The 27,458-nt window shown below is 36.9% G+C and overlaps 1 protein-coding gene across 1 annotated transcript in view; it reads right to left on the reverse strand.

Annotated features, from left to right (window-relative positions):
• The window catches only part of LRP1B (LDL receptor related protein 1B), a 1,883,216-nt gene that overhangs the window by 192,710 nt on the left and 1,663,048 nt on the right, over positions 1–27,458 (reverse strand). The window contains 4 exon segments of the mRNA XM_035726875.1: positions 13,114–13,233; positions 14,691–14,810; positions 14,931–15,047; positions 25,907–26,000. Of these exon segments, the coding sequence (XP_035582768.1) occupies positions 13,114–13,233; positions 14,691–14,810; positions 14,931–15,047; positions 25,907–26,000 (451 nt within the window).

Raw genomic sequence — 27,458 nt, forward strand, 5'->3', positions numbered from 1 at the left:
AGAATTTTTGCATCCATGTTCATCAAAGATATTGGTCTGTAATTCTCCTTTCCGATGGAGTCTTTGTCTGGTTTGGGGATCAAGGTAATGGTGGCCTCATAAAACGAGTTTGGAAATTTTCCTTCCATTTCTATTTTTTGGAACAGTTTCAGAAGAAGAGATATTAACTCTTCTTTAAATGTTTGGTAGAATTCCCCTGGGAAACCATCTGGCCCTGGGCTCTTGTTTGTTGGGAGATCTTTGATGACTGCTTCAATTTCCTTAGTGGTTATAGGTCTGTTCAGGTTTTCTATTTCCCCCGGGCTCAGTTTTGGTAGTTGATACTTCTCTAGGAATGCATCCATTTCTTCCAGGTTATCGAATTTGCTGGCATATATTTGCTCATAATATGTTCTTAGAATTGTTTGTATTTCTTTGGTGTTGGTTGTGATCTCTCCTCTTTCATCCCTATTTTATTTTTTTGGGTCATGTCTCTTTTCTTTTTGATACGTCTGGCCAGGGGTTTATCAATCTTGTTAATTCTTTCAAAGAACCAGCTCCTAGTTTCGTTGATCTGTTCTCCTGTTCTTTTGGTTTCTATTTCATTGATTTCTGCTCTGAGCTTTCTTATTTCTCTTCTCCTGCTGGGTTTAGGCTTTATTTGCTGTTCTTTCTCCAGCTCCTTTAGGTGTAGGGTTAGGTTGTGTATTTGCGATCTTTCTTGTTTTTTGAGAAAGGCTTGTATTGCTATATACTTTCCTCTTAGGGCTGCCTTTGCCGCATCCCAAAGATTTTGAACAGTTGTGTTTTCATTTTCATTGGTGTCCATGAATTTTTTTAATTCTTCTTTAATTTCCTGGTTGACCCATTCATTCCTTAGTAGGATGCTCTTTAGCCTCCATGTATTTGAGTTCTTTCCGACTTTCCTCTTGTGAATGAGTTCTAGTTTCAAAGCACTGTGGTCCGAAAATACACCGGGATTGATCCCAGTCTTTTGGTACCAGTTGAGACCTGATTTGTGACCTACAAGGTGATCTATTCTGGAGAATGTTCCATGGGCACTAGAGAAGAATGTGTATTCTTTTGCTTTGGGATGGAATGTTCTGAATATTTCTGTGAAGTTCATTTGGTCCAGTGTTTCATTTAAAGTTTTTATTTCCTTGTTCATCCTTTGCTTAGATGATCTGTCCATTTCAGTCTGGGGGGTGCTAAAGTCCCCCTTTATTATTGTATTGTTCTCGAAGTGTTTCTTTATTTTGTTATTAATTGGATTATATAATTGGCTGCTCCCATGTTAGGGGCATAGATATTTACAATTGTTAGATCTTCTTGTTGGATAACCCTTTAAGTAGGATATAGTGTCCTTCCTCATCTCTTATTATAGTCTTTGGTGTAAAATCTATTTGTCTGATATAAGGATTGCCACCCCAGCTTTCTTTTGGTGTCCTTTAGCATGATACATGTTCCCCCCCCCCCACTTTCAATCTGGGGGTGTCTTTGGGTCTAAAATGAGTCTCTTGCAGACAGCATATTGATGGGTCTTGTGTTTTTATCCAATCTGATAGCCTGTGTCTTTTGATTGGGGCATTTAGCCCATTTACATTCAGGGCAACTATTGAAGGATATGAATTTAGTGCCATTGTATTGTCTGTAAGGTGACTATTACTGTATATTGTCTGTGTTCCTTTCTGTCCTATGTTACTTTAGGCTCTCTCTTTGCTTAGAGGATCCCTTTCAATATTTCTTGTAGGGCTGCTTTCACAGTTGCAAATTCCTTTAGTTTTGTTTGTCCTGGAAGCTTTTTATCTCTCCTTCTATTTTCAATGACAGTTTAGCTAGATATAGTATTCTTGGCTGCATATTTTCTCATTTCTCATTCATGCTGAATATATCATGCCAGTCATTTCTGGCCTGCCAGGTGCCTGTGGATAGGTCTGTTGCCAATCTAATGTTTCTACCATTGTAGGTTACGGATCTCTTGGCCTTAGCTGCTTTCAGGATTTTATCTTTATTTCTGAGACTCATAAGTTTTACTCTTAGATGTCAGGGTGTTGACCTATTTTTATTGATTTTGAGGGGGGGTTCTCTGTGCCTCCTGGATTTTGATGCCTGTTTCCTTCCCCACATTAGGGAAGTTCTCTGCTATAATTTGCTCCAATATACCTTCTGCCCCTCTCTCTCTTTCTTCTTCTTCTGGGATCCCAATTATTCTAATATTGTTTTGTCTTATGGTATCACTTATCTCTCGAATTCTGCCCTTTTGATCCAGTAGTTGTTTATCTTTCTTTTTCTCAGCTTCTTTATTTTCCATCATTTGGGCTTATAAATCACTAATTCTCTCTTCTGCCTCATTTATCCTAGCTGTTAGAGCCTCCATTTTTTATTGCACCTCATTAATAGCCTTTTTGATTTCGACTTGGTTAGATTTTAGTTCTTTTATTTCTCTTGAAAGTGTTTCTCTAATATCTTCCATGCTTTTTTCAAGCCCAGCTAGTATCTTTAAAATCCTCATTCTGAACTCTAGTTCCTACATCTTACTAATGTCCATATTGATTAGGTCCCTGGCAGTCGGTACGGCCTCTTGTTCTTTTTTTTTTTTTCTTGTTCTTTTTCTTGAGGTGATTTTTTTCCATCTGGTCATTTCGTCTTCCAGAAGGTGGTCGCTTTTTTGTTTAGAGAGTTGTTGCTGTTCTTTTCTTTTACCTCCTGTTGAGTTCGTAGGTGTTTAGAATTGTTCGATCCCTATCCAGCGGCATTCCTGGGACCAAACAAAATCTAGGTCTCCTATGTCTCTGCCATCTTCCTTCCTCCTATCCATATTTTTAATATATTTTCTGAAAGATTTATTTATTTATTTATTTATTTTAGAGAGAGAGAGCTCCTGCATGAGTGGGGAGAGGGGCAGAGGGAGAGGTAGAGAAGCAGACTCCCTGCTAAGTGAATAGCTTGATGTGGTACTTGATCACAGGACCCTGAGATCAGAACCCTGAGATCATTACCTGAGTGGAAATCAAGAGTCAGAAGCTTAACTGATTGAGGCATCTAGGCACCCCTGGTCGTTTTATTTTAATATCTATTATGTTCCTTTTTATTTTTTCTTGTTTTGCTTGTTTTGTTTTTGATTTTTTGTTTATTTTATTATGCGATGTTAATCATCATACATAATATCATTAGTTTTTGATGTAGTGTTCCATGATTCATTGTTTGCGTATAACACCCAGTGCTCCATTCAGTATGTGCCCTCTTTAACACCCATCACCAGGTTAACCCATCCCTCCACCCCCTCCCTCTAGAACCCTCAGTTTGTTTCTCAGAGTCCATAGTCTCTCATGGTTCTTCTCCCCCTCCAATGTCCCCAACTTCATTTTTCCCTTCCTACTATCTTCTTTTTCTAAAACATATAATGTATTATTTGTTTCAGAGGTACAGGTCTGTGATTCAACAGTCTTGCACACTTCACAGTGCTAACCATAGCACATATCGTCCCCAATGTTTGTTACCCAGCCACCCCATTCTTCCTACCCCTCCACCAATCCAGCAACCCTCAGTTTGTCTCCTGAGATTAGAGAATTCTGAAATGACATTGTTTTTTAAAATAGTAATTTAAAAATCTGTATATTTTGAATCTGTTCTCAGAAATTAAGTATCAAGAAACTAAGTTATTAAGCTTTATAACCTTTCTAATACATAATATATAGCACTATGTATATGTAATATATATTCTTATAAAATCTTCAAAAATATTCTATAAATTCTACTAATTAGATGTCCAATTAAAAGATCAAAAATGATGTTTCAAGGTTTCTTACTACAATTTATGAATACAGAACAGAAACTGAAGTGACAACCTAATTGCTTTGAATACACACATCATATTTTCATAGGCTGGTTATTTGTTTTTTTTTTTCTTTTTAAGATTTTATTTATTCATTCGTCAGAGAAAGAAATATAGTGAGAGCAGGAACACAAGCGGGGGAGTGGGAGAGGGAGAAGTAGGCCTCCCGCAGAGCAGGGAGCCTGGTGCCAGGCTCAATCCCAGGACCCTGGGATAATGACCTGAGCTGAAGGTGGATGCTTAATGACTGAGCCGCCCAGGAGCCCCAGGCTGGTTATTTGAATAAGAGGATTAGTCCTCTACCCAGTTGAAAGAAGCTATCAGCATTTTCCTTTTATTTATTTATTTATTTATTTATTTATTTATTTATTTATTTGAGAGAGAGCACACAAGCAAGGGAAGAGACAGAGGGAGAGGGAGAGAATCTCAAGCAGACTCCCCGTTGAGCACAGAGCCCTATGCCAGGCTTAATCTCCAGACCCTGAGATCATGACTCGGTGGAAACCAAAACTCAGATGCTTAACTGAGTGAGGCACCCAGGAAACACAATCAGAACTATTTTTTAAAGTGTAAACAATAATATTTTCTATACGTAGATGCATTACCTATATTATTGGTATTGAGAAAAAGCACTGCAGTCTTACATTCTATTTATTTTCACTCACTAATATATAATATAATCATATAAACATGGTACTAAGCCACATTGAATAACCCCTGAAGATAAAATGGCAACATGTTCTTTAAGGAAATCACCAGCCCAAATGATATTTTACAGAATCTTGTAAACCAAAACAAGTACAAATAATTTTCTTCCAAGGTTAGATAAAAAGTTACTGTTTTAAAGTTTTATATTTCTTAAGCATTTTTATAAAGTGTCTAATACTTATTTTTGCCACATTCTGCTATAAATCTCCAACTAGCTTTGTGTGTGTGTGTGTGTGTGTGTGTGTGTGTGTGTGTTATGTTATTTTGCATTTTTAGAGGATAAAATATACTTGGTGAAGGATGAGAGGAGCAGTATAACAAGGATGAAGTTTTTCAAACAAAAGTATTACAGAATGCTAAATTACTGACTCAATTTCCTTAAAAAAATATCAACTGCATCAACACAATTCTTATTAAAACAAATATGTAGCTCTTTCCTTTACAAATCAATTATAAACCTCACTGGGCAAAAAGCTATTTCCTTTCATGGCTTTTACTACAGATCAATCTAGAATCTACAATATTTGGCACGCCTCCTGACTCATTGTGCTTTGTGGAACAAAAGTTAAATCTCAAAATTTCCTCTTATTACTAAGAAGGACAAACAAAATAAAATAACATCACCAAATAATTGCACATCCCTTTGATAGAGAGATAGTGAATGCATGGAAGTTACTGAACACAAGTTATAAAAAGACTAAATGTTTTCTACTTAGACTTTTAAAGTATACAGATGTAGGTCATTCATTTCTTCATATAAATACTAGACGGCCATTTCCTGGCCCTATTCATAGGGATAGGCTTTCCTTCGAGGGCTATATAAAACCAAAATATTTCAGTGCCAAAGAGGCTATATTTCCCTTTATCTTTCTCATACACATACAAAGAAAGAGAGAGAGAGAGAGATACTCAAACACAAATATCATTGACTGAAAATGGATAAAAGATAGAATTTTGCCAAACAAACAAATAGATGGATGACAGCAAGACATATGATGCATCAAAAAATTTACCATAAAATATAATACTAGTATAAAAATATATCCTAGTGAATTAACAGAAGCTTCTTTGCTCAGAAAATAAGCTCTCCAGATTACCACACTTTTTGAGAACATACATTTATTTTCAGGGCAAATACTTTAAAACTTCAGAAATGTACCAGGAGTTGAATCATATTTAAAAAGCTTCTATTTAAAAAGAAAGGTGATGATATTTGTCCACATTATGTTTTTAAGGTAGCAATATAGAGCTACACGATTATAAAATAAAATGTATTAGCATTAAATTGAGTATAAACTACACAGACTCCAGTAACACATACCAAGCAGTATGTCTAAAATATATTCTGAGATAGTGATTCTATGAGATTGTTGTTAGGTGTTATTTTACAAATCATCTGGGGTCATATTAGTGTAAGATTAAAACATCTTCTAAAACTGTAAAGCAATGTGGTTTTCATTTCTCTCCCTCACGAATTGTATTGTTCCACAGCTGTTTTGACAGGGTAAGGAGTGGAGTAGGCAAGCGCCACCTCAACAATGATAAGATATATGATGTAGAAGTTTCTTTTAGGTAGGTAGAGAAAGTAAATGCCCACTTCTGGATCCTGAGAGATTGTGAGAAGAAAAAGTTCATTTTTGTTATACTGCTCCTCTCATCCTTCACCAAGTATATTTGATTCTCTAAAAATGCAAAATAAAACACCCACCCACCCACACACACAGGTTGTGTGGAGAGTGCAGCTGTACACATCCTCAGAACATAGGAGCGGTATCCAGAATGATATGGGACAGGCCAAGACTACTGAGAAAATAAGTGTTACCATGCCCCAAATATATCTCAAAAAGATACGAAGCTTCCAGGAGAAACATCTAGTATCAGGTACATAACACAGTCAGTAACACTCAGGGGCGACTCTATGACATTAAAAGTGAGTACTAGCTAGAGAGATAAGCGTGAGACCCTATTTCTGGCTCCTCACAAGGCCGGCAGATTTTCAGGATAATGTGTCCCTGGATGTCTTAGCTCAAGAGCTTTCATTTAACAGCAGAAACTTAAGATCAGTTTGCAGCTCCCCAGAAAGGGAGACTTGGAGGGACACAGCCAAGCCTACACTTTGGCCGTGGGTGGTAATGCCAGGGCTCCACAGCACAGGGCACGGTTAAGGTGCAGATTTGACTAATCAGGCAGCAAAGACCAATCAGAGGTCAGACCAATCAGAAAGGAGGCCCTTTCTCCTCCCCACCCACTAACGTAAAGGTATATAATCCCACCATGCTAAGTAGCAGAGATATCATGATGCCATGTGTTAGAAAATTTAAAACCTGGCTCCCAGCAGCCTCCCTCACCAAGAGACCCTTCCTTCTGCCCCTACACAAAAGGGACAGCCACACAGCAGGGAAGAGGTGCTTTAGAATGTTCACATAATTTGTTTGCTAATCAAAATACAATACAGCAATTTCTAACCTACATTTAAATTCAGGAAACATTGATTAAAAACACTAAACAGATACCTTAACTAAATGCATGTAAATGAATTGTTTTCCAAGGTACAGAATTTAGGACATCATCTTTTCTTGCGTATATTAGGAACACAGTACTTTCTCCCATGGATGGTCTTGAAATCAGGGGACTAACATTTGCTGCATGCTATTCGAAGTGCAAGTAAATAAATATTTTGAAAATAACTAACTTCAAATATCATGAATTATTCTACTGTAGTTATAGCCATCAATATCGGAGTTTCTCTGTTCAGGCTCATTCCAGGCCCTCCATGCTGCATATAATTTACCCTGATATTGACCACAGGGCTAACAGATTTCTGCCTCTGGATGTTGTCACAACAGCTTTAAATAAACTTTCAGGCAAGTTGACAATCAGAGCATCTGAGTAGGGAACTGAGACTTCATGGTGTCTATAGCTCAGATTGTATGAAATGTTTTGTGCTTTATTTGCCCATGAATATGTAATAATTGTAACATGTAAAAATAACCTTCAGTATGAAAATGTGTTATTCACATTTATACACTAGACCACTAGAAAATATCAAGCTTCAATTTAATATTGAAAAGATAACAGTATTTATGTAAATTTTTAAGATACTATTAACTATTACATATATATTAATGAATACATACAAATATTTGTACAAGTGAAAAAAAAAACAAACAAGCATGTGAATGATACACAACCACTTCAGAAGAAGGGAATGGGAGAAGAAAGAGGTGGGCTTTATATGTTATTGTAGGGGTCTGAATGTTTTAAAAGAGACACCTTAGGCCAAATATTAAAATCTATTAAAAATGGTAATTGCTTACTATATAACTTCCTGTACAAGTCTGTATGGTAGAAGTATTTTATAATTATATATGCACTTGCTTTAACTCTAAAACATCTGTTTCTTATATTCTTATAGATTAAGTAGACTAATTCAAATTTCCTCATCAGAGATTTAGGGGAGAATTAAAGCACACATTGATCACTTCTATCTTTTAGTTTGAATGTGTTCAGTATCATGTTGGCAAACCAGGCTGCAGAAACTACAAAGCTACTGTAGGAAACTCAAGATCCTCTCATAAGCTCTAGCTGGTGTGATTATAGCTAGCACCTTATTTTGAGATAATTCGCCAAGCAGCAGGTTATAAACCAAGACTGCTCAAAGGCAGCAAATGATGCTGAACCAAGAATTATCAAGGATTCTAGATAAGGTGAAGGGACGGCAAAAAAGAAAGCAGGAAACATGGTCACAGAAAAGAGCAATATGGTAGAGCAGACAGTGGATTCCAGAGAACTGTGATGTGAGTGTGGAGCTGACCAGGAAAGCCCAAGGGGAACAACTGACGAAAGGAATGTGACACAGATGCCTAGGGAACAGAGAAGGTAAACTATAAACTGGGGACAGAGGACATAGTAAAAAGACATGGATTCTGATATCATCTTGTAAGAGTCAAATTATAGAAAAGTTCCAACTCTGATTACAAGGTAGAAGCAAGAATCCAGCACAGATTTGTCAAATCCCAAATCTGCATTTCCTTCCTAAAATGGAAAATGGCAGGCAGAAGGTGGAGAAATTTGAAATTTGGAGTGAAAATCCTAGAGCTACTACAGTTGAGGTATTGCATATATTTTGATCAGGCATTCAAATCTGGTGTTTGTCCAACATTGTAGGAAGTAGTGGAGCAGCCTTCCAAGAAGAGTAAAAACCTATAATTTAATAAAAGGTAAGATCTACATTTTTTTTAAAGATTTTATTTATTTATTCATGAGAGACAGAGGGAGACAGAGGGAGAGAGAGAGAGAGAGAGAAGCAGAGGGAGAAGCAGGCTCCCAAGGAGCAGGGAGCCCGATGTGGGACTCGATCCCAGGACCCTGGGATCATGACCTGAGCCAAAGGCAGACGCTTAACCATCTGAGCCACCCAGGTGCCCAAGATCTACATTTTATAAAGCTTATTTCCCTCTGGGCATCTAGTAAAGAAAGAGTAAACACCTTCAAGCAAAAATAAGTAATTTTATAACAACTATTAACAACTCACAAAACAAAGTCAAACCTATCTTGTCATAAATATGAGTATAGCATACATTTAAATCTTTACTTGCATAGAAATAGAGCTAAAAGATGTTTTTAAAATATTTATGAATTTAAATTCAAATGTGCCAAATGCAGTTTTTACAGATTCATAAATTTAGCCATCTCAAAAACTATGTGTAATAAGATGGGAAAATATGTAATTCAATTTTAAAATTTGTATCCACTCTCACCAGACTAAACTATTGGAGAAAGACTCCTAAACTACCTTTAATTTACATCTATTCAAAGTGGTTTTGAGGCCTCCTTAAATTCTAGATTAACATAAAATGTTTACACGTATTGAATTTAGTTGCTAAATCTGCAAGAACTGCAAGAACTCAAGAATTACACTGGACAGAATTCAATAAACATGGTATTCCAGTAAATATAAAAATTAATTTAAAAAATATTTATACATTAAAGCATTTTTTAATCCCCTGTACTACATGTGTATTTTGTTTGCAAGTTATTCTGCTCTATTTTGTTAGGTTTTTCCATAGTGTCTCAGTGACCCCCACCTCCTACACTGGTATTATTTATACAATTTAAAGGAAAAAAAATTTCATTAAGTATATGTCAAGGTAGAACAAATTACAATTTTAGAACTTTAAAATTGACAGAAGCCAATTAGATCTAAAATTGTAGATAAATTGCTGTAGGTAAGTTACTGCTGAGAAATAAGATGTAAGAGCTAAGTGACCTCTAAGAGTAAAACAGGATTTGCCCCTAAGTTTAACAGCAGACTAAGAAACTGTAGAAGTGTATAGTGACTACAATGAAAATGAGTTGCATATTGAGGTTTTGTAATAGAGAATAGGGCAGTCACTCGATAGCACTTCATGCAAATCTACTCAACATCTTGTGAGGCCCCGAGGACACTCAACATGAGAAATAGTGAAATTTACCTCCTATTCTAGGCAAAGTCCATTCCCACAAAGACACATATAACTCAGATTCAAATAATAAGGCCTTAGTTTGATAGGGTTCATCTTTAAGAAATGTTTTTTTTTTTTTTTCCCCACTCAATGGAAGTATCAAAAGGTGAACTATCTCACAAAGGTGTTAACAGACTTAGTAAAAATACATGGGATTTCTACATTTACTGAAGACAAAAGAAAGGGGAAGGAGGTAGTTTTTTAGCCCATCAAGAATAAAGATTGAGAAATGCTATACTAAAATGTAATATAGAAATTTTTTTTAAATTGGGGCACCTGAGTAACTCATTCCGTCAAGTATTTGACTCTTGATTTCGCCTCAGGTCGTGATCTCAGGGCTGGGAGATGGAGCCCAGATCAGGCTCCATGGTTAGTGCGAATGGATTGGGCTTAATGCAGAGTCTGCTTGGGATTCTCTCTCTCTCTCTGCCTCTCCCCACCCACCTCCAGCTGGCACACTCTCTCTCTCTCTCACTCTAGATAAATAAATAAATACACAAAGAAATAAATAAATAAAATCTTTTTTAAAAAGTTGTTTTTTTAAATTAAATTAGTGTCTGCCCACAATAAAATTTTATAGTGGGTCTAAGGCAAATCAGATGCAACCTTCCCGCCTCTTCTCTTCCTCTTACTATAGGTATGTATGTGTTTGTGTACTGGTCAGGAACTTACAACAATGACTATGGCCAGGAGAATTCTATATCACTTTATAACAGAAAACATTTAAATATTTTTCTCTTTACACATAAAGAATGAGGTGGCTCTAGGGGCACCTGGTGACTTAGTCAGTTGTGTCTGACTCTTGGTTTCAGCAGGGGTCATGATCTTGGGATCCCGTGTGGGACTCTGCACTGGACACAAAGTCAGCTTGTCCCTCTCCCACCCTTCTCCCCTCCCCCATACTCTCCCATTGGTGCACGTGAGTGTGCACACATGAGCCCTCTCTCTCTCTCCCTCTCTCTAATAAATATATAAAATCTTTATTCTTTTAAAGATTTAATTTATTTATTTTTGTGTTTGTGTGTGTGAGAGAGAGAGAGCACGAGCAGGGGGAATGGCAGAGGGAGAGAGAGAAGCAGGCTCCCCATTGAGCAGAGAGCCCAATGCGGTACTCGATCCCAGGACCACAGGATTATGACCTGAGCTGAAGGCAGACGTTTAACCTACTGAGTCAGCCAGGTGCCCCTAAATAAAATCTTTAAAAAAAGAGAATGAGGTGGCTTTATACTATGTTCACAGAGTGTGTGGAATAGTGTGAAATAATTCTGGATTCAAGTCCCAGTTCCACCACCTGCTAGCCATGAAAGTTTGGGTAAGTTATGTAACCTCCCTGGGACTCTTTCACGACATCAATAAAGTAAGGATAGTAAAGAGATTACATGAGATAATGAATATAAAGCCTTTAACACATTTCCTGGGCCATATAGCAAACACAAATAAGTATTAGGAATTATTGTTATTATAATGGTCAATAATGATCAGTTTGAATAATATAATCCACCACAACAGTTAAATTACAACCAATTAAAGAAAAAATTATAGATAGTCCAGAAAAAATATTCATATAGCTAACATGTCATTATTCCATTTTTGCTTTGGTAAACAAAAAATACTAAAGACAACAGAGCAAACTTGCCAATAATATATATATAAACTAGTCTGCAAAAGTCCTTAATAATTGTTACAAACAAATCACTGATGACTGTACTTTGAGGCTCTATGAACTGCTTATGAGTTTCACAAAGTGGTAAATGGGGTTTCAAGATACTGTGATTAGTTGTTTTGGTTTCATGTTCTGAAGACATAGTCATATGGAAGACATCAGGAAAAACACTTAGAGACACATGAATGTCAATTATTACACATATAACTCATGAATGTTGTTCAGTAAAAATGGAATTTCAGAGAACATAAAGGTTTTTCATTATTTCCTTTTTTTTTTTTCTCAGAAGAGTTAACCAAGAGCAGTGTGGAAGATAGCAGTTGCATTTAACACAATTTTGTCTACCAAACCTGGAAGTCCTATATTGTTTGAATAAAATTTACCTTTCTTTCTTTCTTTCTTTCTTTCTTTCTTTCTTTCTTTCTTTCTTTCTTTCTTTCTTTCTTTCTTTTTTCTTTCTTTTTTTTTTTTAGAAGGTTGGGGAGGGGCAGAGGGAGAAGCAGAGAGAGAATTCCAAGCAGGCTCCATGGCCAGTGCAGAGCCTCAGGGTTGTCATGACCTGAGCCGAAATCAAGAATTGGATGCTTAACTGACTGAGCCACCGGGGCGCCCAAACTTTGCTTTTCTTAATCAATTACTAGATTATGTATTTTTTTGCTTCCCCAACAATGCCAAGTTTGGTGTATTCACCTACAAAATAGTCTCTATTAGTGTTTAATAAATGTTGATAAAATGAATTACAGATGACAACTACTCTTCATTTCTGTCTTCCTGTTGACATTTTCAAGATAGAATGAAATGCATTAAACAAAACGAATATGTTCTCCATTTCTGCAATGTTAATTAAGGACTAATTCTTGTAAATAAAAGAACTGATTTTAAGTGAAAAGATAAATGTTTCAGAAACAAATGCTAACTTAAGTAATCCTTGTCATCTATTAAGACAGAAAAGATACTTTTATTATCTTTTCCCTTCCTTTCACCATGTTTAAGAATAACCAGTAATCATTGAATGAATGGAAAATCATATGTATTTAAGCAAAATAAATAAATAAAGTCTGGAACAATGCAAAGATAATGTCTCATTGTTTCTATTAATTAAATACTAATACCATGTGCACACTTTAATACAAGAAGGTGATAGTTTAGCCTACCTTTTAAATCCGTCCTTTTAGAAGTAGTGTTGAGTCATTTTCAGCAATATTACTCCTCTGCCTTACCCTTCTATGGGTAAAAATAGCTAACCTGAGATTGTTTTTTATAAAATAGCTCACCTGAGGTTACTAAGACTCTGTGAACGCAGAGACAAAACTTTCTCATGTGAGACCTTAGTTTCACCAGAATTGTGTTCAAATTCCTTTCACTGTGGCTATGTCAGATGACACAAACACAGTAGGTATGATCCAGGGTCACAAAACACTCACCACAGTTGGCCTCATCTGATGCGTCTGCACAGTCTGGATCCTCATCACAAACCCACAGCTTGGAAATGCAATGTTTAGTAGTTTTACATTGGAAATAGTCTGGAGAACAGCTGTTTTCAGCTTAAGAGAAAAAGATCTATTAAAATGTAGCTTTGAACAAGAACAGACATTTTATCTAAAAAACAATTAGACAAACAACTGCTTAAGACAGTCAACTGGAAATGTATTATCTTTTAATTAATAAAGCTCTGAAGGTGAAGAGTTTTAACTTTCATTATCTATGATATATTCCAAATATTCTTTCTGGTAGAAATAAATAAAACCTATTTCTGCAATGATACATTTGATAAAAATCAGAGTTCTCAAAACAAGCCCACCTTGATTAGCTATATTTCAAAATTAATTTTAAAAATAAAGAATTCAGAGCCTTTCAGAATAATTTTACCAAATAAATGGAAGAATTTATACATATGCATTTCTATAAATAGAAAAAGACTAAAATCAGAAGATATTGGTGAATAAGGAAATAAAAACCATCAAACTCCTCAAAATCTCTAGTTGTGTTGGGTTTTTGAGGGAAGAGGCGAACATGGGAATTAGAGTGTAAACTGCATCACAAATCCTAGTCAGTTTAATGGATCAGCTCTTAGAATGACTAACCATAAAGAAGTGGTAGTGACTTTATTCTGAATGCACCATCTCAATCAAATTGCTGGGTGACTGCACATTATTTACTGATAAAAGTTTTAGGGGAATAAAATAAAACTACAGCAAGACAGAAATGTTGACAGTGGTTCTGTTGAAACCCTGAAACTTGACAGGTACTTTATTGTTCCGATTCTGTGTGTGTGTGTGTGTGTGTGTGTGTGTGTGTGTGTGTGTGTGCGCGCGCGCGCGCACGTGCCTGTCTGCCTCTGTGCATATATGTATATGACGGAAATTGTTTTGCCTTCCATTTAACCGAGTTTGATTTTTGGTGGGGGATGGGAAAAAGAGGGAAAAGAGTAGAAGATATTTTACTGTTGTTCTTTGAAGTAGCTTGCAAAGATACATTATATAGAGTATTATCTACGGTTTTTAACAAATTATTTTGTAGATCCTTTTGCTCAGATTTTCTCATCATATATTCAACATGTATTTTATGGGGGAAAAACAATCTAATTAATGGAGTTGATTTCAAGTAACTGATTAATCAATAGAAGAAAAATACCTGTAGCTGCTTAATGTGGGCAAAAAAAAAAAAATCAATTTATGAATAAAACACCCCAGTCACCTGTAATGTTGATTTTGCTTCTTCCCTTAAGGATGATGTGAATGAATGCATGTTGTTTCAGGTTTGCCATAACCTCCACGTAGCTATTTAAGTAAAGACCACCCATGTTTTAATTTTCTCTATATCCTTTATAGAGAGCTTCTTAAGTAACCCATCCCCAAAGGTACCGATTTGGAAGTATATGCCCATAATTGGTGTTATGTTTTTCTACACTATGTGGATGTATGGTACGCAACAAAAAATTTTAGACCAATGTCAGTTGAGATTCGAGTAAGACAAGATGGAACATTCTGAGGTGACTTACGACAGTCCCTTTCATCTTCCTCATCCCCACAGTCATCTTGTCCATTACACCTGAGGTTTGCTGGGATACATTTTTGGTTCTTTGTACACTTGAACTGACCTGACAGGCAGACATGTGTGTCTAAAAGAGAGAAAGAAGAACAACAAAATCTGTGCTGAAACGGTGTCTGTTTAAATCAGTGCAGACAAAATCAGGTAATAATTAGATTTCTGTTCCTTGGTTAAGAATTTAATCACCTACCACAGTTGAGTTCATCAGAATTGTCTCCACAGTCGTTCTCTCCATCACAGATGAAAGCAGGCAGAGCACAGAGCCCAGTGCCACACTGAAACCGGCCTGGCTGACATTTAAATTCAGCTAGGGGAGAAAACAGACTGGTATCATCGAACGCCAAGCTTCACTCATGACCTCTTAAATAGAGCTTTCCTGACATTACAGATATTTATTATTTCATTATATTAAACATACCCTAGAGCACAACGTGAATGTCTTATACATAGATAGCTATTGGGTTTAGATATATGGTACGACCAAGCCATGAGCAACTCAGATGGCCTCCAGATTACATTTCACAAATTAACAGTAAGAAATCCCAGATGATAAGGCATTTTTGCCATATTTTTGAATTTATATATGAAATAATGATAAGAATAATCATCATAATAAAGTAGGATCTATTGAATATCTACTCTGTATCAAGCACTGGGTGAGACCCTTTCACATAGAGCTACTAATTGAATCTCATCATAACTTTCTCACCTCAATATCACCATGACCATTTTATAAATAGGGAAACTAGGTCTCATGGATATTAATAACTCACCCAAGTATGTACAAGTTTCAAGTGCCAGATATGGAAATTAGATCTAGATCTGACTCTGAGTCTTCTCACAAACCAAGTTGCTTGCAATAAAACACTTACCTTTTGACTGATGATCCTAATGTATGTAGTTTTGATAAGTCAACCAAATATTAATAAGTGATATTTTAAACTTTCTTTGGGAAATTAATTATGCTTATATATATATAATATTAAGTGAAATTTCTTTAACATTAAAAAATTAACTCAATATATGCTCGACTTCCATATAAGTGAGTTCTAAAATGTTGAAAGTCATTTAACTTCAATCTATAACATTTCTTAGTTAATCACACTAAGTGTTGAAACTGTGTGATACTTAATTTCTCATATTATGAACATGTGCACTTCCTCTATTTCCTTTTGCTTCATATATGGTTTTCTTGAATGTCCCTTTGCTACCAAAACAACCTGCCCATAAGATGAATTTTAACTATCAGAGGAGTTTCAACGCCTGGAAAATAGATGGGAAGCCTAGCTGACCTTTAAATGTGTCTCCAGGATAATCCTTGGTGTACTAGAGCATCATAGAAAATGCAATCAAAAACTTAGGGTGCCAGAGAATTCGTGATGTATCACTCTTAACCACATGCATTTAAATAACATTATTGAAGTTTGCAAGTTATGTGAAACAGGATTTAAGCTTTCCTGTCTTTTCAGATGAAATTATAAGGATGTCAGTAAATTAGTACCTGCAAATTTTGAAGATGCAGCTACTCAAAAATGAATTCTAAACACTCCACAGACTCATGTACATCACTTTCCACCTCACCATAACTCTCAAAATAAAGCTCCATGCCTACAGATGTTCGGTGCTGTTAACCCATCGACTCCAACTAAAAGATCATTTACTAAAAATCACAGAGATAATGTCACCAATAAAAACATGTAGTATTGGTATTTAAGCAGGATAAGGATGACACAGAAACTCTTAGATACCAGATGTCTCCTTGCTTTCCCTCAGACGACTTTAAAATTATATTTGTTCACCATATATTTTGAAAGTGTGTAAATATGAGGGGGGAAGGAGCAAGATGGTGGAGGAGTAGGAGACCTAAATTTCGTCTGGTCCCAGGAATTCAGCTAGATAGGGATCAAACCATTCTGAACACCTACAAACTCAACAGGAGATCAAAGAAAAGAATAGCAGCAACTCTCTGAACAGAAAAGTGACCACTTTCTGGAAAGTAGGATGTGTGGAGAAGCGAATCTGAGGCAATACTCGGGAAGATAGACAGCGGGGGAGGGGGTCTCTGTCAGCCGATACCGGCAAGTGATGGAGCAGCGGAGCACAAAACTGGAACTTTTACAAGTCCACTCCGCTCCACTGAGGGATGTCACTCCAGTGGCTAAGCAGGGGGTGGAACCCTCGCTGAGGACAGTGTGGTCTCAGGACCCTCAGGGTCACAGAAAGACGGGGGGTGCCTGATTGCAGCAGAGCTCCCAGATGTCAGAGTGGGCAAGCTGGCTGCAGAGATGGAGCTAGAGGGGGCTTTCAGCTCAGGGTTGCCATAAACTGTTATCCACGGCACAGTCGGGCCATGGCTCCTCCAACAGGGACCCAACAAGCGGTAGATCTGGGGAGGCTCCCCTTCCTCCCCCAGGAAGAGCGGCAGGGGAGCACACCGCAGGAATCTGCTGGGTTTGGAGACTCCACACGGGGTCATGTGCCAGAGCTAGAAACGCTTGGTCACAGGCTGGGTGAGCATGGCGTGTGGCAAGAGACTGGGGAGACAGGAGTGATTGACTGCTTTTCTCTGGAGGCACACTGAGGAGTAGGGCCCCAAGTTCTCGGCTCCTCCACGCAGAGATTGGGAGGCCGCCATTTTCACTCTCGTCCTTAAAAGCAATTCAGAAAGCTTGCAGGGAACAAAAGCTACGGAGAGCAAACCCGAGCAGATTACTCAACCTGGCCCCCGGAAGGGCAGGGCAATTCCACCTCCAGCAAAGACATCTGAGAATCACTGTGACAGGTCCGTCCCCCAGAAGATCAGCAAGAACAGCCAGCCAAGACCAAGTTTACCCATCAATGAGAATGGCAGAACACCAGCACTAGGGGAATACAGCACATAGAATTCATGGCATTTTTTCCCCCTAATTCTTTAGTCTTTCAAAGTTAATATTTTTTTAATTTTCTTTTTCTTTTTTTTAAATTTTTCTTTTTCCCTTTTTTAACCAACATGTTATCAATCCGTTTTTAAAAATCTTTTTTATTTTTCATTTTTAGAGTCATATTCTATCCCTTCATAGTAGTTAACCTTATTTTTGGCATATATCTAAGTTGTTCTCTCTTTAAATTTTGGGATACAATTTCTTCTAAAGGACCAAAATATACCCTAAATCTCTAGTGTATGGCTTTGTTCTACTCCCCTGTCTGATCACATTCTCTCCTTTTTCTTCCTTTTTTAAAATTTCTCTTATTTTGTTTTTCAACCAACTTCATATCTTATCAATTGCTTTTATAAAATCTTTTATAATTTTCATCTTTACAGTCGTATTCCATCCCTTCACTACATTTAACCCTATTTTTTGTACATAAATAAGCTTTTCTTCTTTAAATTTTTGGGGGCACTATCTTCTAACAGACCAAAATATGCCCAAAATCTAGTGTGTGGCACTGATCTATTCACCTGCCTAATCATATTCTTTTTTAAATTTTTTAAATCTTTTTCTTTTTCATTTTTCTTTTTTCATTCCTTCCTTTTCTTTTCCCCCAATATCAGGTCTCTTCTGATATATTTAGAGTATATTTTTCTGGGGTCGTTGTTATCCTGTTAGCATTTTGTTCTCTCATTCATCTGTTGTCCTCTGGAAAAAATGACAAGACAGAAAAAATCATCTCAAAAAAAAGAACAAGAGGCAGTACCGACTGCCAGACACCTAATCAACACAGACATTAGTAAGTTGTCAGAACTAGAGTTCAGAATGACGATTTTAAAGATACTAGCTGGGTTTGAAAAACAGCATGGAAGATATTAGAGAAAAACTTTCAAAAGAAATAAAAAAACTAAAATCTAACCAACATGAAATCAAAAAGGTTATTCATGAGGTGCAATAAAAATGGAGGCTCTAACTGCTAGGATAAATGAGGCAGAAGAGAGAATAGTGATCTAGAAGACCGAATGATGGAGAATAAAAAAGCTGAGACAAAGAAAAATAAACAACTAGTGAATGACGAGGGCAGAATTCAAGAGATAAGTGATACCATAAAACAAAACAATATTAGAATAATTGGGATCCCAGAAGAAGAAGAAAGAGAGAGAGGGGCAGAATGTATATTGGAGCAAATTATAGCAGAGAACTTCCCTAATGTGGGGAAGGAAACAGGCATCAAAATCCAGGAGGCACAGAGAACCCCCCCTCAAAATCAATAAAAACAGGTCAACACCCTGACATCTAATAGTAAAACTTATGAGTCTCAGAAATAAAGATAAAATCCTGAAAGCAGCTAAGGCCAAGAGATCCGTAACCTACAATGGTAGAAACATTAGATTGGCAACAGACCTATCCACAGACACCTGGCAGGCCAGAAATGACTGGCATGATATATTCAGCACTAAATGAGAAAATATGCAGCCAAGAATACTATATCTAGCTAAACTGTCATTGAAAATAGAAGGAGAGATAAAAAGCTTCCAGGACAAACAAAACTAAAGGAATTTGCAACCGTGAAAGCAGCCCTACAAGAAATATTGAAAGGGGTCCTCTAAGCAAAGAGAGAGCCTAAAGTAACATAGGACAGAAAGGAACACAGACAATATACAGTAATAGTCACCTTACAGACAATACAATGGCACTAAATTCATATCCTTCAATAGTTGCCCTGAATGTAAATGGGCTAAATGCCCCAATCAAAAGACACAGGCTATCAGATTGGATAAAAACACAAGACCCATCAATATGCTGTCTGCAAGAGACTCATTTTAGACCCAAAGACACCCCCAGATTGAAAGTGGGGGGGGGGGAACATGTATCATGCTAAAGGACACCAAAAGAAAGCTGGGGTGGCAATCCTTATATCAGACAAATAGATTTTACACCAAAGACTATAATAAGAGATGAGGAAGGACACTATATCCTACTTAAAGGGTTATCCAACAAGAAGATCTAACAATTGTAAATATCTATGCCCCTAACATGGGAGCAGCCAATTATATAATCCAATTAATAACAAAATAAAGAAACACTTCGAGAACAATACAATAATAAAGGGGGACTTTAGCACCCCCCAGACTGAAATGGACAGATCATCTAAGCAAAGGATGAACAAGGAAATAAAAACTTTAAATGAAACACTGGACCAAATGAACTTCACAGAAATATTCAGAACATTCCATCCCAAAGCAAAAGAATACACATTCTTCTCTAGTGCCCATGGAACATTCTCCAGAATAGATCACCTTGTAGGTCACAAATCAGGTCTCAACTGGTACCAAAAGACTGGGATCAATCCCGGTGTATTTTCGGACCACAGTGCTTTGAAACTAGAACTCATTCACAAGAGGAAAGTCGGAAAGAACTCAAATACATGGAGGCTAAAGAGCATCCTACTAAGGAATGAATGGGTCAACCAGGAAATTAAAGAAGAATTAAAAAAATTCATGGACACCAATGAAAATGAAAACACAACTGTTCAAAATCTTTGGGATGCGGCAAAGGCAGCCCTAAGAGGAAAGTATATAGCAATACAAGCCTTTCTCAAAAAACAAGAAAGATCGCAAATACACAACCTAACCCTACACCTAAAGGAGCTGGAGAAAGAACAGCAAATAAAGCCTAAACCCAGCAGGAGAAGAGAAATAAGAAAGCTCAGAGCAGAAATCAATGAAATAGAAACCAAAAGAACAGGAGAACAGATCAACGAAACTAGGAGCTGGTTCTTTGAAAGAATTAACAAGATTGATAAACCCCTGGCCAGACGTATCAAAAAGAAAAGAGACATGACCCAAAAAAATAAAATAGGGATGAAAGAGGAGAGATCACAACCAACACCAAAGAAATACAAACAATTCTAAGAACATATTATGAGCAAATATATGCCAGCAAATTCGATAACCTGGAAGAAATGGATGCATTCCTAGAGAAGTATCAACTACCAAAACTGAGCCCGGGGGAAATAGAAAACCTGAACAGACCTATAACCACTAAGGAAATTGAAGCAGTCATCAAAGATCTCCCAACAAACAAGAGCCCAGGGCCAGATGGTTTCCCAGGGGAATTCTACCAAACATTTAAAGAAGAGTTAATATCTCTTCTTCTGAAACTGTTCCAAAAAATAGAAATGGAAGGAAAATTTCCAAACTCGTTTTATGAGGCCACCATTACCTTGATCCCCAAACCAGACAAAGACTCCATCGGAAAGGAGAATTACAGACCAATATCTTTGATGAACATGGATGCAAAAATTCTCACCAAAATACTAGCCAATAGGATCCAACAGTACATTAAAAGCATTATTCACCAGGACCAAGTGGGATTTATCCCTGGGCTGCAAGGTTGGTTCAACAGCCACAAATCAATCAATGTGATACAATACATTAACAAAAGAAAGAACAAGAATCATATGACCCTCTCAATAGATGCAGAAAAAGCATTTGACAAAGGACGGCATCCTCCCTTGATCAAAACTCTTTAGAGTATAGGCATAGAGGTTACATACCTCAATATTATAAAAGCCATCTATGAAAAACCCGCAGCGAATATCATTCTCAACGGGGAAAAATTGAGAGCTTTCCCCCTAAGGTCAGGAACACGGCAGGGATTTCCACTATCACCACTGCCATTTTACATAGTATTAGAAGTCCTAGCCACAGCAATCAGACAAAAAAAGAAATCAAAGGCATCCAAATCGGCGAGGAAGAAGTCAAACTCTCACTGTTTGCAGATGATATGATACTTTATGTGGAAAACCCAAAGACTCCACCCCAAAACTGCTAGAACTCATATAGGAATTCAGGAAAGTGGCAGGATAGAATTTCAATGCAGAGAAATCAGTAGCATTCCTATACACCAACAGCAAGACAGAAGAAAGAGAACTTAAGGAGTCGATCCCATTTACAATTGCACCTGAAACCATAAGATACCTAGGAATAAATCTAACCAAAGAGACAAAGAATCTGTACTCCAAAAAGTATAAAATACTCATCAAAGAAACTGAGGAAGACACAAAGAAAGGAAAAACGTTCCATGCTCATGGATTTGAAGAACAAACATTGTGAAGATGTCAATGCTACCTAGAGCAATCTACACATTCAATGCAATCTCTATCAAAATACCATCCACTTTTTTCAAAGAAATGGAACAAATAATCCTAAAATTTGTATGGAACCGGAAAAGACCCTGAATAGCCAGAGGAATGTTGAAAAAGAAAAGCAAAGCTGGTGGCATCACAATTCCAGACTTCTAGCTTTATTACAAAGCTGTCATCATCAAGAAAGTATGGTACTGGCACAAAAACAGACACTTAGATCAATGGAACAGAATAGAGAGCCCAGAAATGGACGCTCAACTCTATGGTCAACTCATCTTTGACAATGCAGGAAAGAATGTCCAATGGGAAAAAGGCAGTCTATTCAAGAAATGGTGTTGGGAAAATTGGACAGCCACATGCAGAAGAATGAACCTGGACCATTTCCTTACACCACACACAAAAATAGACTCAAAATGTTTGAAAGACCTAAATGTGAGACAGGAGTCCATCAAAATCCTAAAGGAGAACACAGGCAGCAACTTCTTCCTAGATACATCGCCAAAAGCAAAGGAAGCAAGGGCAAAAATGAACTATTGGGACTTCATCAAGATAAAACGGTTTTGCACAGCAAAAGAAACAGTCCACAAAACCAAAAGACAACCGACAGAATGGGAGAAAATATTTGCAAATGACATATCAGTAAAGGTCTAGTATCCAAAATCTATAAAGAACTTATCAGACTCAACACCCAAAGAAAAAAATGATCCAATCAAGAAATGGGCAGAAGACATGAACAGACATTTTTCCAAAGAAGACATCCAAATGGCTAACACACACATGAAAAAGTGCTCAACATTGCTCGACATCAGGGAAATCCAAATCAAAACCTCGATGAGATACCACCTCACACCTTTCTGAATGGTTAAAATTAACAATTCAGGAAACGACAGATGTTGGCTGGGATGCGGAGTTAGGGGAACCCTCCTACACTTTTGGTGGGAACGCAAGCTGATGCAGCCACTCTGGAAAAGAGTATGGAGGTTCCTCAAAAAGTTGACAATAGAGCTACCATACGATCCAGCAATTGCACTCCTGGGTATTTACCCCCAAAATACAAATGTAGTGATCCGAAAGGTTATGTGCACCCCAATGTTTATAGCAGCAATGTCCACAATAGCCAAACTGTGGAAAGAGCCAAGGTGTCCATCGACAGATGAATGGATAAAGAAGAGGTGGTATATATACACAATGGAATGTTAGGCAGCCATCAAAAGGAATGAAGTCTTGCCATTTACAATGACGTGGTTGGAACTTTAGGGTATTATGCTGAGCAAAATAAGTTAATCAGAGAAAGATATGTATCCTATGACCTCACTGATATGAGTAATTCTTAATCTTGGCAAACAAACTGAGGGTTGCTGGAGTGGTGGGAGGTGGGAGGGATGGGGTGGCTGGGTGATAGACACTGGGGAGGGTGCCTGCTATGGTGAGAGCTGTGAACTGTAAGACCTTTGAATCACAGACCTGTACCTCTGAAACAAATAATACATTATATCTTGAAAAAAAAAAAGAATATAGCAGGAAGGGAAGAATGAAGGGGGGAAATTGGAGGGGGAGATGAACCATGAGAGCCTATGGACTCTGAGAAACAAACTGAGGGTTGTAGAGGGGATAGGTGTGGGGGGATGGGGTAGCCTGGTGATGGGTATTAAAGAGGGCACGTACTGCATGGGGCACTGGGTGTTATTCGCAAACAATGAATCATGGAACACTACATCAAAAACTAATGATGTAATGTATGGTGATTAAGATAACATAATATAAAAAAATAAAAAGAAAGAAAGTGTGTAAATATGAAAAACTTATTATACTAAATCTTTGGTTAATTTTTTATATCAGTACGGTTACAGCATGATAGTCCAATCAAGATTAAAGTTAGAACTCAGGAGCCTCAAGTAGTTTAGACGGTAAAGAATTGGGAGCCACTGACCTTCTTTGTAGGTCATAATGGCAGTCTTTCCACAGAGAACGCTTTAGTGAATCTGGGCTGGAAATATCATCTTTTTTAAAAAATATTTTATTTATTATTTGAGAGAGTGTGAGCGAGCAAATTTCACAAGCAGGGTGAAGGGCAGAGGGAGAAGCAGACCCCCGCTGAGTAGGGAGTCCTGTGTGGGACTTGATCTCGGGGTTCCGGGATCATGACCTGAGCTGAAGGCAGATGCTTAACTGACTGAGCCACCCAGGTGCCCCTAGGAAAAGTCATTTTAATATGAGGACTCATTTAACATATTCATTCTCCTTTATTTCTGTAAATTACAAAATAAGTTGTATTTATTTTATTTATTATATTTTGAAAGTTTTCTTTATTGCAGGGAAATCAATAACTTTCTTTTAATGAGTAAATCTCAGTTGGTCACCAATATAATTTCCTGTTCCTTTGATAGTCCCTTTAATTCAAATATAATTCAGGCATAACAGATAATACTTACTTCATACAAAAACTACTTATATATTTCCTATCACAGTGAAAACAAAAACTATATTAAAAGAATCAAAGACCAATGGACCTTTCGAGAACATAAAAAGAATATTAGAAAAGCAAAGTCTGTCTTTTTTTCCTTTTCCTTGAATATATTATTAGCTGCTTTCAAAAATATAAATGAACTATGTGAAACAACTTCAAATGTTTTATATACACTTGATAGTGACCAGAGAGATGGACTACATCTCATTTAAGTAACTATCTAGAGACCCTCAGTTTAGAACAACTTTGTAATTATGTGGTAGAAAGTTCTACAGCCAAAAGTAACTACCTTTTTACTTAGTATACTGTCTTACTCTAGGGCAAGCCTAAGGATCCTGAACTCAATTGTTAAGGCCAAATCATGGCAATCATACACTGAGATTTGAGGGAATTATCATGATTGACTATAAGCATCTTCAACTTGACAGGACAATATTAAAGTGACCCATGGAGTGAACTATAAAAGACTATCAAGAAAAAGTTTACTGACTGTCCATTACAACCAAAGTTACCAAAGATAGCTAAATGTATATACACGTATATGTACATACACATATGCCACATACGTACATGTTTATACACATGTGTACACGCACATGTCATATACACACATGTTTATAAACATATGTACACATGTCATGTATGCACACGTTTATACACATATGCACACACAACATATACATACACGTTTGTACACACATGCACATACACACATGTCACATAGATACACGTGTTTATACACATATGTACATATACACATGCCATATACGTACATATATACATGTATATTCCTATATGGATATACATACCTATATGTATGTATGAATGTATGTATCTGGCACCTAACCATGACAATCACAGTATGAGTCAAAGTATAATTAGTAGTCATTTTTTTCTATCTTTTTTTTAACATATATTATATTATTTGTTTCAGAGGTACAGATCTGTAATTCAACAGTCCTACACAGTTCACAGCGCTCACCATAGCACATACCCTCCCCAGTGTCTATCACCCAGCCACCCCATCCCTCCCACCCCCCACCACTCCAGCAACCCTCAGTTTGTTTCCTGAGATTAAGAATTCCTCATATCAGTAAGGTCATAGGATACATGTTTTTCTCTGATTGACTTACTTCATTCAGCATAATTGGTAGTCATTTTAAGGCAATATCTCAAAGCATACTAAATGATTAGTAGAACAGACTAATGATTTATACTGGAAAAATCTCACTTTTAAGGAATGTTCAGTATTATAATACTGACAAAGACTAATCCCTTAAAGGTAAGATTTTAGTTATTGATTGATATTCTGCAAACTTGCCCATTTTTGCTTTTAATTTGGTGATATATCCAGGCAAAATCATGCTGATTGTTATTTATACCGATCATTACATGTGGAGTGTAATTTTTCTGCAAGTAAGAAAATTTAAAACAAAATACTAACACAAATTGCTGATAATGTCATTCTAAATGTAACAGTCAATAGAGACATCCTCAAGACAATGTAACAATTTTTGTTGTATTTTTAAAGATTTTGTAAAAGTATCAGAACGTAATCCTTAAGGTCTCACTTCAGTTTTCAAGGTCTGGAATTTAAGGAGCTCTAAATTCTAAATCCCCACATTCACCAATGTACTCACGACAGTCATCAGGTTCGTCAGATCCATCGCCACAGTCATCCACAGTGTCACATTTCCACCAGAATGGAATACATTTATCAGTTTTGCATCGAAACTTAAAAAAAAAAGAAAGAAAAAAGGGTTGAAGAACCTACCCCAATATTAAATGGATATTTAAAAACTCACGAGGGCAGAGCAGCCTAGCCTACTCTCTTGCTGCAAATGTGAACTGTGGTGGTCTTAGAGCATACCATAATAGGGAATAAATGCACAACAAGAGCAAAATGATCTGCCAGGAAAGCACATTGTTCAGGAAAACCTCCTGGGATTTCTGGAGCAGAGAAAAGCTTACCCATTTACATATGATCCATGGCTGCTTTTGCACCACAACAACAGAATTATGTAGTTGCTACAGAGACCATGTGGCCAGCAAATTTAAAATATCGATTATCTGAGCCTTTACAGAACGCTTGCCAAATGCTGAATAGGGCTAAAAAAATCACCAGATATATCAGGAAAAGGCATCCTGAATTCATTGAAAAGTTGAATTAAGTTAATTAAATTGCATTTCCTTAGGAATCTTAGACAATTTGATGAACATCTCTCTATCTCTATTCCTTAGCCACCAAATGAGGAGTTAAAGATAATCTGGATGATCCTTTCTGGCACTGTCATGCTGTTATTCCATGGAACTTTCTGAACATACTGCCTTTAGCCACAGTGAACATCTGCCCAAATAAGTTTTAAGAATATTTCTTTAAAGCAGTTAAAACCAGTACAGTTATTTTTAGTTTTCAGAATTTCTAATAAATATACATGATCTTTGAGGATAAATAAGATAAATTGTCATAACTAGAAAACAGGTACAAAAATTGCACTAGATAGTTAAACAGGCAAGAAAGACTTTATTTAAAACTATTGCCAATAGGGGAGAGAGAGCAAACTGAACTCCACTGAAACAAAACGGAGGGGGTGGGTTTAAGCTCAGGGGTAAACTAATGGAAAAGTATGGAGGATGTTGGTCAACATGATTGGGCTGTCTGTATTTGCTAGATGGTACTTATCAAAGCTGGGCTCCTACCTTCCCATAGAGACTGAGACAAGACTGGACTATCTTTCTTGATGATTAAATCTATAGGGGATGGTTCCCAGTCCCTGAGGAAGACATTCCTAGCCTGTAAAACTGGTAAGAGGCTGGGAGAAAATTTACATCTCTAAGGGGCAGAGAAATAATTCACAATTGCAAGTTTTCTAAAGTAAGTGTTCTAAAAAAAGGAACTCAGGGGCCTACAGCCAGGAAGAAACTGTCTAAAGTTTAGTCAAGCTGAGGAATGTTAATGCTATCTTGGTCAATGACTTACCACCTTATACTACATCCTCCCCTACAAAGCCCGGAAAAGAACCTAGCAAATAAGAGGTATCTCTAATTTAAAATGAACATTTGCATATCAAAAAAGGTAAAAAAGTAAGGCTGTGACAGATTTTTGCTGAATATTATTTTTTTGAATATTATATATTTTTAAATAAAACTAAAGAAAACTGCTGTAATAAAACTTATTCTTAAAATTATAAA

Source organism: Zalophus californianus, chromosome 3, assembly GCF_009762305.2.
Source record: "Zalophus californianus isolate mZalCal1 chromosome 3, mZalCal1.pri.v2, whole genome shotgun sequence".
Taxonomy (NCBI): Eukaryota; Metazoa; Chordata; class Mammalia; order Carnivora; family Otariidae; genus Zalophus; species Zalophus californianus.